The 13,337-nt window shown below is 48.3% G+C and overlaps 1 protein-coding gene across 1 annotated transcript in view; it reads right to left on the bottom strand.

The window, feature by feature from the left end:
• The window catches only part of DPY19L4 (dpy-19 like 4 (C. elegans)), a 60,873-nt gene extending 49,539 nt beyond the window's left edge, over positions 1 to 11,334 (bottom strand). The window contains exons 1-2 of the mRNA XM_015409822.1: positions 11,119 to 11,334; positions 3,297 to 3,429 (exon numbers count right to left, since the gene is read on the bottom strand). Coding sequence (XP_015265308.1) covers positions 3,297 to 3,429; positions 11,119 to 11,334 — 349 coding nt within the window. The remainder of the gene's footprint in view (positions 1 to 3,296; positions 3,430 to 11,118) is intronic.
• Positions 11,335 to 13,337: the final 2,003 nt, after the last annotated feature.

Here is a 13,337-nt window from a genome sequence, read left to right on the forward strand (position 1 = left end):
GGGGGAGTGGAAAATGAAATCTCCTTTGCAAGTCCTTGCAGGTTCCCTGCTTGTCATATACCTAATTCCCATGATGGTCCCCAGGGGTCTTGTTGTAGAAAAAGAGCTGCCGGAGCTCATTAGCATAACTCATTAGCATAACTTATTTGCATATGCCACGCCCCCTGACATCACCGGAAGTGACAGAAGGCCACACCCCCTGACATCACTGGAAGTGTGTCAGAAGGCCCGGCTACTTACCCTCCTGCTTCATCCTCATTCCCAAACGGAATGAGGATCGAAGCAGAGGGCGGGGTAAAGAAGGGGGCGGGGCTTCACCACGTGACCGCCCCGCCCCCTAGAGGTTCTCTTCCGGAGCTCCGTACCTGAGAGCTCCCCCCCGACTAGAGCCCTGATGGTCCCACTGTACAGATAAAAAAAATCTGTCGAATGGGTCACCCATTGGTAGAAGAACTGCTTTTGCAAGCCAGGGAAAAACCCCGGGTTTTCAGAAAAATCCAAAACCTTAAAAAGAGGGTGTAACCCCCCCCCAAAAAAAATTATCGGAGTAATGTATAGACCCTGCACAGATAATCACAACTTAAAATGCCAACCCAGCAACCACAAGATCTCATCAGCCATTTTGGGGCTTCCTGTCAAGAGCCCAAATGCTGGCTGAGATCTAAGGAATACACAGCAAGATTTCCGTGGTTTAATGGTGTTGAATATACTGAAGGCAGAATGGGAAGGAAAGAGGAGTCAGGGGTTACGAGGTGGGGGAAGACCTAGGAAGTGATAGGATGGAAAAGTGGAAGCCAGCAAGGGATGAGTGGTGTTCCCTCTCCCCTGCAAGTCCTTGTAAATCCCTCGCTTCCCCCCCCCCCCCGCCTACAAAACACACAGAAAACTCAGGTATGCATTTGTTTGTTGTTAAAACAGACTTGCGATTCCTGCTTGTTTGGAGTGGGGTGGGGAACAGTATGCAATTACTTGGTCAAGGGGCTTCTGAAAAACACAGTAAGCTTAAAAATGGGGCCCTTTGAGAAACACTGCCTTATACAGCTAATTAAGAGGGTGCCAGTCATTCCTGTGATGTCTTTGGAAATCCTTTCTAATGAGATAAGCAAATCAACCATTAATAGATGCTATGCAAATCATGTCAGCTGCACCAAGAGTATTATTATGCCAGTACTGCACATTCATTATGCAAGTGCCAAATATTTACAATGTTACTAGGACAAAGGCGGCCCTGAGATCATGGCTTTGAGATAACATTTATTTAGCTGCCTGTACTCCTTTTTCCTGTACACATCCACATCAGAGAATAAGTTTAGGCATGTTCTCAGCCCTCCCATGTTTACATAACTTTGCATTCATAGTATAACAGATTGGGCCTGCCCTAAAGAATGCAGCAAGGGGCATCTTTTGACCTGTTCAGCTCTTGGGATTATTCACCCATTTATACAGAATTAATCAAAACTCTCAGAGTTTAGCATAGGGTTGCCAGCCTCCAGGTGGGGCCTGGAGATCTCCCGCTTTTACAACTGATCCCCCGCTGACAGAGATCAGCTCCCCTGGAGAAAATGGCTGCTTTGAAGGTTGGACTCTGTGGCATTGCACCATGCTGAGGCCCCTCCCCTCCCCAAATGCTACCCTCTCCTTAGGCTTGCCAAGTCCCCCCGGGCAGCGGGGAAACCCCCACCCCAGAGGCCCGTTCCCCGCCGGCGGCGGATCGAGCCCCGGGGGAACCCCACCTCGACGTGCACGTCACCCAGAAGTGACGTGACGACGCGGGGCACGCTGGGGGCAGGGCCACGGTCATCCGAGGGAAAACTCTATGTTTTTCCTTCGGATGGTCGTGGCCCCGCCCCCAACGTGCCCGGCATCGTCATGTCACTTCCGGGTGACGTGCGCGCGCACTCCCAGAGCAAGCCAGGAGTCCCCCGCTCCGGATATAGGTAACACTTGGCAACCTTAACTCTCCTGGATCCACCCCCCCCCAAAGTCTCCAGGTATTTTCCAACCCAGACTATATATATATATATATGGTCAACTAGACTTGTTTGTAACTTGGTGATGGTGGAGAGTACTGTCAAGTCACAGCTGGCGCATGGTGACCCCATACAGTTTTCAAGGCAAGATATGTTCAGAAATGCTTCGCCATTGCCTGCTCCCACCTTATGGCCCATCCAAAAACTGTCCAGGGCCGACCTTGCTTAATTTCCAAGATCTGACGAAATTGGGCTATCCAAGTCAGGGCTGTTTGTAAATTACCTCACCCAATAATTAGCATGTGGATTAAGGAATTAAAATCTCTTAACAATCAAACTCATGGTTTTGCTGGTATAAGGTGCGTATATATTGATATTTTTTTTTTGTAATTTTGCATTCATGTTCGTGTGTGCGTGCCTGTGCCTGGAAGTCATGGAGATCTCTGCAACTCTTACTGGAGCATGGAGGACATTCAAAGAAGTGGCTTGATAGCCTGTCTCTGCCTCCCGATCCTGGTGTTCTTTGGAGGTCTCCCATCCAAATACTTGCCAGGGTCATTTCTGCTTAGCTTCTGAGATCTGATGAGATTGGGCCTGCCTGCGCTACCCAGGTCAGGGCCTTATATTTTGATATTCAGGGTCATAATCCAACACAAAGGCAAGTACAAGATGAAATGGACCGCAGCGTGGCTAATTCTGCTTTGGAATATGGTGTGGAGATCTACACTTTCTCTTGCTATGCAGTATGGTCACTACCCAGAGAATGAAAAAGCCAAAGAAATGGCATGCCCAGATGGTTACAAAGAACAAATTGTTCCACATATAAACTGAATGCCATCCTGTAGACCTTATTATTACAAAATGTTCATACTACTTGAATTGTTTCCAGTGCAAAATTATCCCGTTGATACCAGGCTAAACTTGTGCCTTCCAAGGGGGATAAGCAGTGTTTCAGCTAAGATACAAAGGCTTTTTTTGCCCAGCCAAATTGGTTTCTTAAGTCTGCTTGTACAGACAACCCCTAACATGTTTGCAAGGGTGGCATGGCTGCTAGGCAACCCTAAGCAGTTGCCTGGGGCAGCACATTTGGTTCACCAACTGGTGAAGGAACATTCCCTTCCCAGCATCTCCTTGGTGCCACCGCTTTGCCTGGTCAGGAACAGACAAAGGGGGGGAAGAGAGTCCTCATCTGCTGCTGCTATTGTGGGAGGGAAAAGAAGGAGCCAGCAGCAGTCAAGGGATTGTAGGAACTGCAGGAGGAGACCAATGAGATGTCAGCGTGCATCTTGGGGACAAGGCAGCTCCTTTGGATCCTGGACACACAACCTCCCTGAGGGTCACTGTGCAGGGAGAGGTGAGCAAGGAGCGCAGGGACATCATTCTGGAGTGCCCTGGGGGGAAGCATGGCGTCATCACTTAGCTCCTCCATTTCAGACATCACAGGGGGAACGAAGAAGTCCTGACAAGGAAGCGTGAGAAACTGAAAATCAGACAAAATTGGAACTGGTCAATACATTAAGAGACAGCCTGTGGCATGATGGGGAGGGGTTATCTACTTTGGCAGGCAGGCGAGGGATCGCCTGTCTGAGTGCTCTCCCTTGGGAGAAAAACTCCTTGCAGGAAGAGAACAAGCCCATCAAGGATAAGGCAAAGTTTAGACGAATTTTTTTTTTTTTAAGGATAAGGCAAAGTTGCACTTTCTTTTTATGCTAGCTGTCCACGGGCAGGGCAGGACATTCTGGACACTGGAAGGCACTTGAAAAGGTACATTATTTCCATACTGACCACACAAAGTGTTCTTTCCTGAATGTGTGTCTTCTTGGCCCCCAGCACTAGGGTTGAATGCAGGGGATGGGGTAGGTGGGCAGAATTTGGTGGTGGTGGTGGAAAGTGCTGTCAAGTCACAGCTGACTTATGGCGACCCTGTAGGGTTTTCAAGGCAAAAGACGTTCAGAGGTGGCTTGCCATTGCCTGTCTCTGTGTTGTGGCCTTGCTATTCCTTGGAGGTCTCCCATCCACATACTAGCCAAGACCTGCTTAGCTTCTGAGATCTGATGAGATCAGGCTAGCCTGGGCTATCCAGGTCAGGGCCACAATGCATCTACCATGCTTAAATGTCTGTCGCAGGACTTGAGCATATAAAGCTGCTGTGTAAAGTTCAGTATTATGTACTCCAACAGGATCTCAGGCCTTTCCCAGCACCCCCTATCTCCAGTAACTTAAGGGGCCAGCAAGGTTGCCATCTCCAGACTGGAAAATTCCTGAAGATTTTCAGGTGGAGCCTGGGAGGGCAGGGGTTGGGGAGGGGAGGGACCTCGGTGGGGTATAATGTCACAGAGTCCACCCTCTAAAGCAGCTGTTTTCTCCAGGAGACGTGAACTCTGGTGCCTGAAGATCCGTTCTAGCTCAGAGAGGTCTCCAGGCCCCTTTGGAACTCTATGCCACAGTGTGGACCTTGGCTCTTCTGCGTGCCAGTTCTGTAGGTGATGGCTGAGCCATACCCCCTTTCCTGGTGACTTTGGCTGCGATCCTGAGAACACTTCCCCGCGAATAAGTCCCACTAAGTAAAATATGACTTTCTTCTGCTTGTTTCTTAGGATTTGAATTAAAAGACCCCCCACCCCCCAAATGAAACTGCTTGTGGTAACTGCTTGAGGTAACCAGGCCCAAGGGCGGGGTGGGGGGGAGGGAATCACGCAACTCCAAACCCAGTTTTTTGGCACTTCTTAGAACTGTTGTGCCAACATTTTTGCGGTTGGATGTAATACTACAGTTGGTCCCTTATGTTTCAACAACAACATAAACATTACCACCTCACCCAAATTCCCTTAAAGAACATTTGTTTACAGTGGCAATGGAAAGAAAGAAAGAAAGAAAGAAAGAAAGAAAGAAAGAAAGAAAGAAAGAAAGAAAGAAAGAAAGAAAGAAAGAAAGAAAGAAAGAAAGCTGTTGCAATTCTATTCAAATAACCTACAGGGAACCACTGCCAGATGACTGATAAAACTGGATGAGATCTCAAGTGTAGCTTCTGAATAATACTGAAGCAACTTATTTAACTGCCTGACCTGGAAATGTAAATATGCTGGGAGCCAAACAAGATAGATTCACAACATGCTTCTAAAACGAATGTTATTGCCAAGGACGGGACAGAATACCAGCACCTTCGAGGGGCTTGGCCAAGTCCTACGAGGGGAATTGGTGGAAATCAGCACAAGCTTATATATGAGTACTGGCATTTAAAAAAAAAAAAACAATAACAAACACCACTGTATATGGCTCATATCTTAGATAATGAAATCAGAATTGCTCAAGACTTTGACAACTCTCTGTTCCAAAATAGTGATTGGGAAGTATAAATCCCTGGACTGAATCTTGTCTCCTGAGGGGCACTCTCTGGCCTCCAGAGGCCAAAGAGGTCTTTAATAAGGAACTGTGATTCCAGCCATGGGTCTTCGCATAACCTCCAGTATTTCACAGTATTCCATCTTCACCTCACCTCACAGATCACCATGTGAGCCCTTTGCCTCCAATATGGCATATCACTGAAGGCTCTGCTCCATCTGCAGTAGTCGTTTACTCTGTCATAGTGTGCTTTTCAGTAATTTAAAACCAAAGGTGGTATTAGTTCTTTAGGTTAAAGACATTAACTTATGTTATCAACAGTTCAAAATATACCTCAGCCACTGCAGTGTGTTGAACGAACAGCAGACCACGGCTGCTTCCCCACGGAGAGGATTCTCCTCATTGCCCTCATTGCGGCTGCCAAAGCATAGGCATGCCCAATGGTAGCGCAACTTCTGTGCATGGGAGTTTTCTGTTTGCTTTTTCTCCATTTTTGGCCTGACGTTTCCCTTCCATACGCACTTGACAGCGACTCTACATTAGCTCTCAGAGGGCATAGCTGTCACTGCCACCTGGGCAATTCATCTCCCTCTTCCTTTTTTTTGTTCACACACACACTATGGTGCTATAACAGTTCTATTAAAAGCTGAGACAGGTATGAAGCAATCAACTGTCACAGTGCTAGAACACTAAAGCACTATAGTTTTATAGAAAATAGTGTATTAAAAAACAACCTTCTAATCTCTCTGGTAATGCAGCGGTTAAAAAAAAAAAGTTTGGAGACGGGTACCTGTGAGAGGCTGACCATGAGAAAATGACACCACTGTGGGTGAGACCTTGTCAAGGCAAGGAAATGTGCACCATTCCTCCCATACAGTGTGCTAATGCACTTGTATTGCGCTCTTTCAAAAAAAGATCATCATAAAGCAGGTTTTGGAAAGAATGTATTGAGGATGGAGAAAACCTAGAAGCAAAAAGAAAAAAGAAAAAAAAGAGCTGTCTAGTTTGGAAGTTAATGCAGAGAAAACCATCCATGCTGAAGCGACCTGTGTTACGTAGTGTTTAGGCACAACATAAACGTGCACTAAAAGAAGCTGCATCAATTCCACATAGAGTTTCCCCCTCAAATGGCTGTGGCCCCGCCCCCAGCGTGCCCGGCGCCATCATGTCATCTCCGGCTGACGTGGGGTTTCCCCCGGGGCCCGATTCCGCGGCGGCGGAAATCGGGCCTCCAAAGCGAGGGGGAAAGCCAACCCCCCCCGGGGGGACTTGGCAGCCCTAGCCCCGCCTTCTCCAAATAACCCACAGCAATCAAGGTTGAATATAGCAGTGTGATGTAGTGGTTAGAGTCCTGGACAGGCAGGGAGACCAGGGGTCAAATACTTACACACATTAAGTTCCTGCTCCCTGCATTGGTCCCACCCCCTCAGCCTAACCTACTTTTCAGGGTTGTTGTGAAGATGAAATAAGGAGTGACACACTTAGGGATGTGTTGGGAAATTCTCTGCATTGGGAAGTTCCTAGAGATTTGGGTGGGGGGAACCTGAGGAGCATGGGGTTCTCTGTGTTGGGAAGTTGCTAGAAAAAGGGGGGGCCCTGAGGAGCGAGGGATTTAGGGTTGCCATGTCCCCCCTCCCCCGGCCACCAGTGTGGCATGGAGGGTGGTTGCCAGAGCCCCATTAGGAAACTCCTGTAGATTTGGAGATGGAGGTCCCTGGGGAGGACAGGTACCTCAGTGGGGTACTGAGCATCCATTTTCTCCAGAGGAACTCATCCCTGTAGTCTGGAGAGGAGCTTCTAATTCTGTGGGATCCCCAGGTCCCACCTGGAGGCTGACATCCCTAGTTCAGGATTTGCGGTAGAGAGAGACTATAAACTCCACCCTCTGAAGCAGACATTTTCTCCAGGGGAACTGATCTCTGTAGCTCTAGTTCAGGAAGCTCTCCGGGCCTCACCTGAAGGCTGGCAAGCCTAGGCATACCATACATGCTGCCTTAAGTTCCTCAAAGGAAGGGCAGGATAGAAATGTAAGTGCTAACATATATCTTAAGTGTACAACAGTTCATGTTATCTGCTCTTTCTATTTTAGTAGTAAAATATTGTTGCATAAGACAGTATTGATTTGTCCTTGGCTCTTGTTCCACCGAGTCTGTGTTTAGTGTCTTTGAGGGCTTGTGACTATGGTAATAAAATTACTCATAAAATAAAATGTCTCATAAAAATATTTTCATGGACTTGTTACACTCTGAGGGATAATGGTAGATTTATAAGCACTTAGCTTACAAATAGGAAATTTAAGGGGGCATCACAGCAAGATAGTAAATACTTGATATTCAGATCCCATTTGAAATGTTTCCTGTGGGGTTTTCCTCTTCAGATTCAGAGGCATCCATTTCTCGGCCCTGCGAAAGTCTGTGTTGCAAAATCTGCAAAATGATCTTCAGATGACACATTCAGTGCTTTTTGCCATAACCATAATTATCTGGCAATCAGTCCAATTCCAGAGTCATTTATCCCTGGCTCTAGTGAGACACGGCCTGCCTGTGAGTGTGATGTAATTCTGTCTTGCATGAACTTCCTACAGTCTCCCATGATGGTTTCGGCTGCCCTTCTGCTAATTCAGAGCAAAGCTGAAAGTCACTGAGTGCAAAGCAGGCCTAAAATTATGAAACAGTTGGCCACTGTCGGTAGGGGGTGATGTGAAAGTTTACTTGGGAAGAAGCCATATTGGGTGAGGTGTTCCGTCTAATGGTTCCACCAGGACCTGCTTTCCTGTTGGCAGCAGTCAGAGCTTCTAAAAGCCACCATGATATCCTGGGGAAAGACCACCTTTTTTTGGGGGGGGGTGCGCTCCCCATTCAGGGTTGCCAACCTCCAGGTGGTGACTGGAGATTTCCTAACAGAGATCAGTTCACCTGGAGAAAATGGCTGCTTCGGAAGGTGGACTCTCTGGCATTATACCACACTGAAGTCTCTCCTCTCCTCAAACTCTGCTGTCCTCAGGCTCCACTCTAGGGTTGCCAGCCTCCAGGTGGGGCCTGGAGATCTCCTGCTATTACAACTGATCTCCAGCTGACAGAGATCAGCTCTCCTGGGGAAAATGGCTGCTTTGAAGGGTGGACTCTGTGGCATAGTACCCTGCTGAGGCCCCTCCCCTCCCCAAACTCTGCCCTCTCCCGGATCCACCCCCAAAGTCTCCAGGTGCAACCCTAGCAACCCTACTCCACTCCCAAAACCCCCTCGCATCGGCAGGACCCAATTCAGACATTGTATGAGAACAAACTACACGATTTATCCAGTGCCCTGGGCCCTAGGGTTGCCAGCTCTAGGCTGGGAAATACCTGGAGAATTTTTTGGGGGGTGGAGCCTGAGGAGGGCGGGGTTTGGGGAGGGGAGGGACTTCAGTGGGGTACAGTGCCATAGAGTCCACCAGCCAGTTGTAATATCGGGAGATCTCCAGCCACCACCTGGAGATTGGCAAACATAACGGGGGGCCCATGGAGACTTGTGGGGTTTTGGCTCCCTGTTCCTGCACTCTCGGTGGCCCTGCCCGTGCTTTGCTCTGGAGGAACAGTGGTTTGGATAATCTTTTCCAGCGTAATGCTTTCATGAGACCTGACTCACAGTAATCTTGTGCTACGACTGCCAATTCTAGGTTGGGAAGTTCCTGGAGGTTTGGGGCTGGAGCCTTGGGGCAACAAAGTTTGGAGAAGGAAGTGACCTCACAGGGTATGATGTCATAAAGTCCACCCTCCAAAGCAGCCACTTTCAGTTGGCAACCCTATGTCCCCATAAAAGCAGGGGCACGTCGCCAGTGAGGAGGAGATCAGATCTGTGGCAGCAGGTCTGACCTGTGTCCCCCACATGTCGATCACATCTAGGGTGCAATAAATAGACATATTTTGTTCTATGTTTTAGCTGCTCAACCTTCCAGGTTCCAGACACATGCTAGGGTTGCCAGGTCCAGGTTGGGTCTATCCTGGAGATTTGGGGAAAGAGCCTGGGACCTCAGTGGGGTAAAATGCCATAGAGTCCCCTTCCAAAGCATCCATTTTCTCCAGGGGAACACTGGCCTTTGTAGTCTGGAGTCGAGCTGTAATTCCAGAGGATTCCCAGGTCCCACCTGGAGGCTGGCATCCCTAACTCACATCCTGTGCACAGAACCTCTGCAGGTATAAGTTGTACAAATGTGAAGGCATTGTATGCTGGATATTACCCTGCAAAAACCATTTCATAAACCAACCAAGTTATGGCTCAAATGATGATGACTGAACTTCCAGTTGTTGTTTTTTAATGACTCTGCTTCTGGGTTGTAATAAATGGTCAAGGAGTGTTCCCTTATGAATAATATCCTTTGGCTCTTTTCAGGAAAATATCTTACCATTAATGTTTAATTCTGTACAACTTTCAACAGCCCTTTTATTAGGGCACCTATAAACAATAAATCAATAAAAGCGTTTATTGTTCCACTCTGTGTTACGTAAAAGTTCTGATTTATCTTACATTGCTTGCATTGTGATAGAACCTTTGGTGTTATGAAATATTACTAGATTTGAAGTAGTTATCTGTTTTGATAACAATCACTCTTTTAGCTTCTGATACTTTAAAAATGAGAAATGATTTCAGTAGCAGAAAACTGTGACCGGAATTTTTCAAACGAACAGTCTAATTCTGCAGAAATAAAAACAGGGAGACTTTCCCACCCCTCCCCAGTTCTACAAGCTGTAGGGTTACTGTTATATACTGGGAATGAGGCAGCGTTTCCAAAAACAGTGATTTCTTTATTCAGCTCAGAACACAGCAACAACACTCATAGAACAATTCAACTTTATACATTTTGAACTAGCGAGGCCACACCCCCTAGTACAGTAATGTCCAATCACGTTAGAGAGCTTAGGACCAATAGGATTTGTTCCCGCCGCCAGTCAGAGTCTTTCCGGATTGGTCTGTTGCGCAACAGCGACCAATCCGACTGCAGGGTTTAGAATACCTGAGAGTCAATGGAGCTTGTGCCTGAAGCCCCGGTTTAGATTACATCGCATAACACATAAGCAACTACATAACACCCTTCCCCCCTAAGTTAGAGTTCCCCCGCTGTCACGACAGGGTCTCCGCTGACATTGGCGGAATGAAGCGTAGTGCTCGAACTCTCAGGGTCTGTAAGCTGTGTTAGTTCTGCAGGATCTCAGTGTGGGGTGTCGGGGTACTACTGCCTCCGACCTGATTGTTGACTGGAGAGCGTTGCAAGTTGTCTCCAACCCAATAGTTGACTGGGGGGCGTTGCAATTCATAGGCAGTCACTCCTGGCAGGGTTGGCGGCATATTGGGCCTCCAGCACCTGGCGGTGACGTTGGGAGGGGAATGGCCATGCAATTCCCTCAAAGCAGGCATCCCTTGTGAACCAACAGTTCGTGTTAACGTGACTTGAAAACTTGGAACTTAGGTCTGCCAGTAGGGTTCCCAAATCCCCCCGGGGGGCGGATTTCCCCCCGCTTTCAAGGCCCAATTCCCGCTCCCATGGAATCGGAGCCCGGGGGAAACCCCACCCTCGCGTGCGCGCCACCCGGAAGTGACGTCGCACGCTGGGGGCGGGGCCACGCCATTTGAGGGGAAAACAAAGAGTTTCCCCCTCAAATGGCATGGCCCCACCCCCAGCGTGCGGCGTCACTTCCGGGTGATGCACACGCAGCGCGCGCGCGCGCTACACGCGTGCGCACAATTTAGATGTTGGCCGGGAGACCCCCGCTCCCGGCCAAAATCCATTTGGCAACCCTATCTGCCAGGCAGATGGCCACCCTCTCCACACCCAGTTGAGGACCCAGGAATTCGTGGGATCCCTTGCGGAATGCAAGGCGACATCGTAGGCCTGAAACGGTGGCTGTGAAAGTTCCTCGATGGCCCTGATTTCGCAGGCAGGTGATTGGTCAATGTCCGGTTCCCAGATCGGCAGACGTCTACATGCATCGGCATGACCGATGGCTTTTTCTGACCCGTAGTACAGTTCGTAGCAGTATGCGGACATGAAGACCTACCAATGAATTGTTTTCGGCGATCGAACCGGAGGGGCCTGATCTGCTGGACCCCTGTAAGGCAGATTAGGAGATTTTTGTTCAACAAGGCTTCTGACTGCCTGTGTAGATTTTTTTAAAATGTTGCTTTGAAAGAAGTTGCCTCCATAGCATGAGGATCTTCACTGACTGACTGAAAGCAAGCTGTGGCAGCCATTGTGTGGCTGACTCTGCCTCCTGTAGTAGCCATTTTGTGACTCCGCCCACCACTCTGTCAGAATTCCAAAGTTGCCTGCAGGCTCTGAAAGGTTGGGGACCCATGCTCTTTGGCATCACATCCCTGCTGAAGCCTCTCCCCCGGCCCCTCCCCCAAATCTCCAAGGTTTTCTCAAACTGGAGATGGCAAACCTACGTTACAAGGACATTCTTAATGTTGTTAGGATGTGCTTGCTCTGTCCCTTGTAGCTGTTCTGGCAAGCTTTGCTGGACTAACAGCACTCACATGATACGAGTCCTTGAGGGACTAAAGTAGTGAACGTGAAAAATGGTGCAACAGTTAGATCCAGTGCAAGGACCACCCAAGGATTCCTGATCTTCTTGGCTTTTCCCTTATCTCAGCAGCTCTCTCTGACCCCAGGAAAGTTTATTCCTGGATAGGAGACCACCAAGAACGTCTTGGGTTGCTCCGCAGAGGAAAGCAATGGCAAACCACTTCTGCTCGTCTCTTGCCTTGAAAGACCCTTTGAGAGGTCACCATAAGTCAGTTGCAATCTGACAGCAGTTAATTATTATTAAGACACAAAGTCATTCACACCCACCACTTCATATCTGAACAAGATACATGAACAAACTTTGCTATCATTACCTCCAGTTTGGCCATTGGCTGATTTCCTCTCTGTGAACAATAACAGAAGGAAGCCTTAGTCTGTTTAGAGACTGCTGCTTCTGTGCTTCAGAGCCAACTAGTTATAACAGGGGCAGCCCTGATGTTTGGACATTTGAAGTGGGGCTGTGGGTTTCTAATTTTCACATCAAAAGGAGGTCCAGGGATGAGAGATGGACCTATATCTGCAGCTTACCTCAAGGCAGTCAGTCTTACCAACCAAATTGGGAGAAAAGAGCCTGAGGTGACCCACTGCAGAGAGGCAAGATGGAGAAAGAGTGGATTCAGTTCCACCAACCCACACGCCTCTTGATGTTAGATTTAGACAGCTGGACGAGAGCCGGTCAAGGGTGAAAGGAAGTTGGTGCAGGATGGTACAAAGTACCAGTAAGAAAGCGGCACCTCCTATCTTCTGCTTCAACCTCCCCTGCCCCTCAAAGTCAACAAGTTATTTTAAGTTACTTTCACCCCGGAAGCCAATGTAGTGGTTAAGTGCCATATGAAACCTGGGAAGAGCTGAGTTCAGATCTTCATTGAAGCTCGCCATCTCTTGGTAGGATTGCCAACTTCCAGGTGGTAGCTGGAGATCCTCTGTGATTACAACTGATCTCCACACAACATAAATCAGTTCATCTGGAGAAAATGGTTGCTTTGGAAAGCGGGCTCTATGGCACTGTGCCCCACTGAGGTCCATTCCCTTCCCAAACCCCACCCTCCTCAGGCTCAACCCCCTATATCCCAGGTATCTGCCAACTTGGAACTGGCAACCGTATCTCTTGGCCTAACCTGCCTCACAGATCTGTTGTGTGGGAGAGTAAGGGAGAGCCTTGTATACCCCCTGAGGAAGAAGGGAGGGAGAAAAATACCATAAATAATAATGAATGGGGAAGACGATTAAGCAAACATGGCTGTTGATTGTGCTGTGAGAACTGTGCAACAGGGGCCACTTCTGTGTTTAACTATACAGTATTTATTAACCAGAGAAACTTATCTACAAGATCTCCTGAGACCTGCAGAAGATTGTAGCAAATTGGCTGAAACTGAGAGCAGTCAGCCTGTCTGCTGACTCATACTGTGTTTCATCCTGTTAGAAGAGTGCTGGAAAGCAATGGCTGAAAGGCAGCAAGGCACAGG

Source organism: Gekko japonicus, unplaced genomic scaffold (genome assembly GCF_001447785.1).
Source record: "Gekko japonicus isolate JY-2015 unplaced genomic scaffold, Gekko_japonicus_V1.1 scaffold47, whole genome shotgun sequence".
Taxonomy (NCBI): domain Eukaryota; kingdom Metazoa; phylum Chordata; class Lepidosauria; order Squamata; family Gekkonidae; genus Gekko; species Gekko japonicus.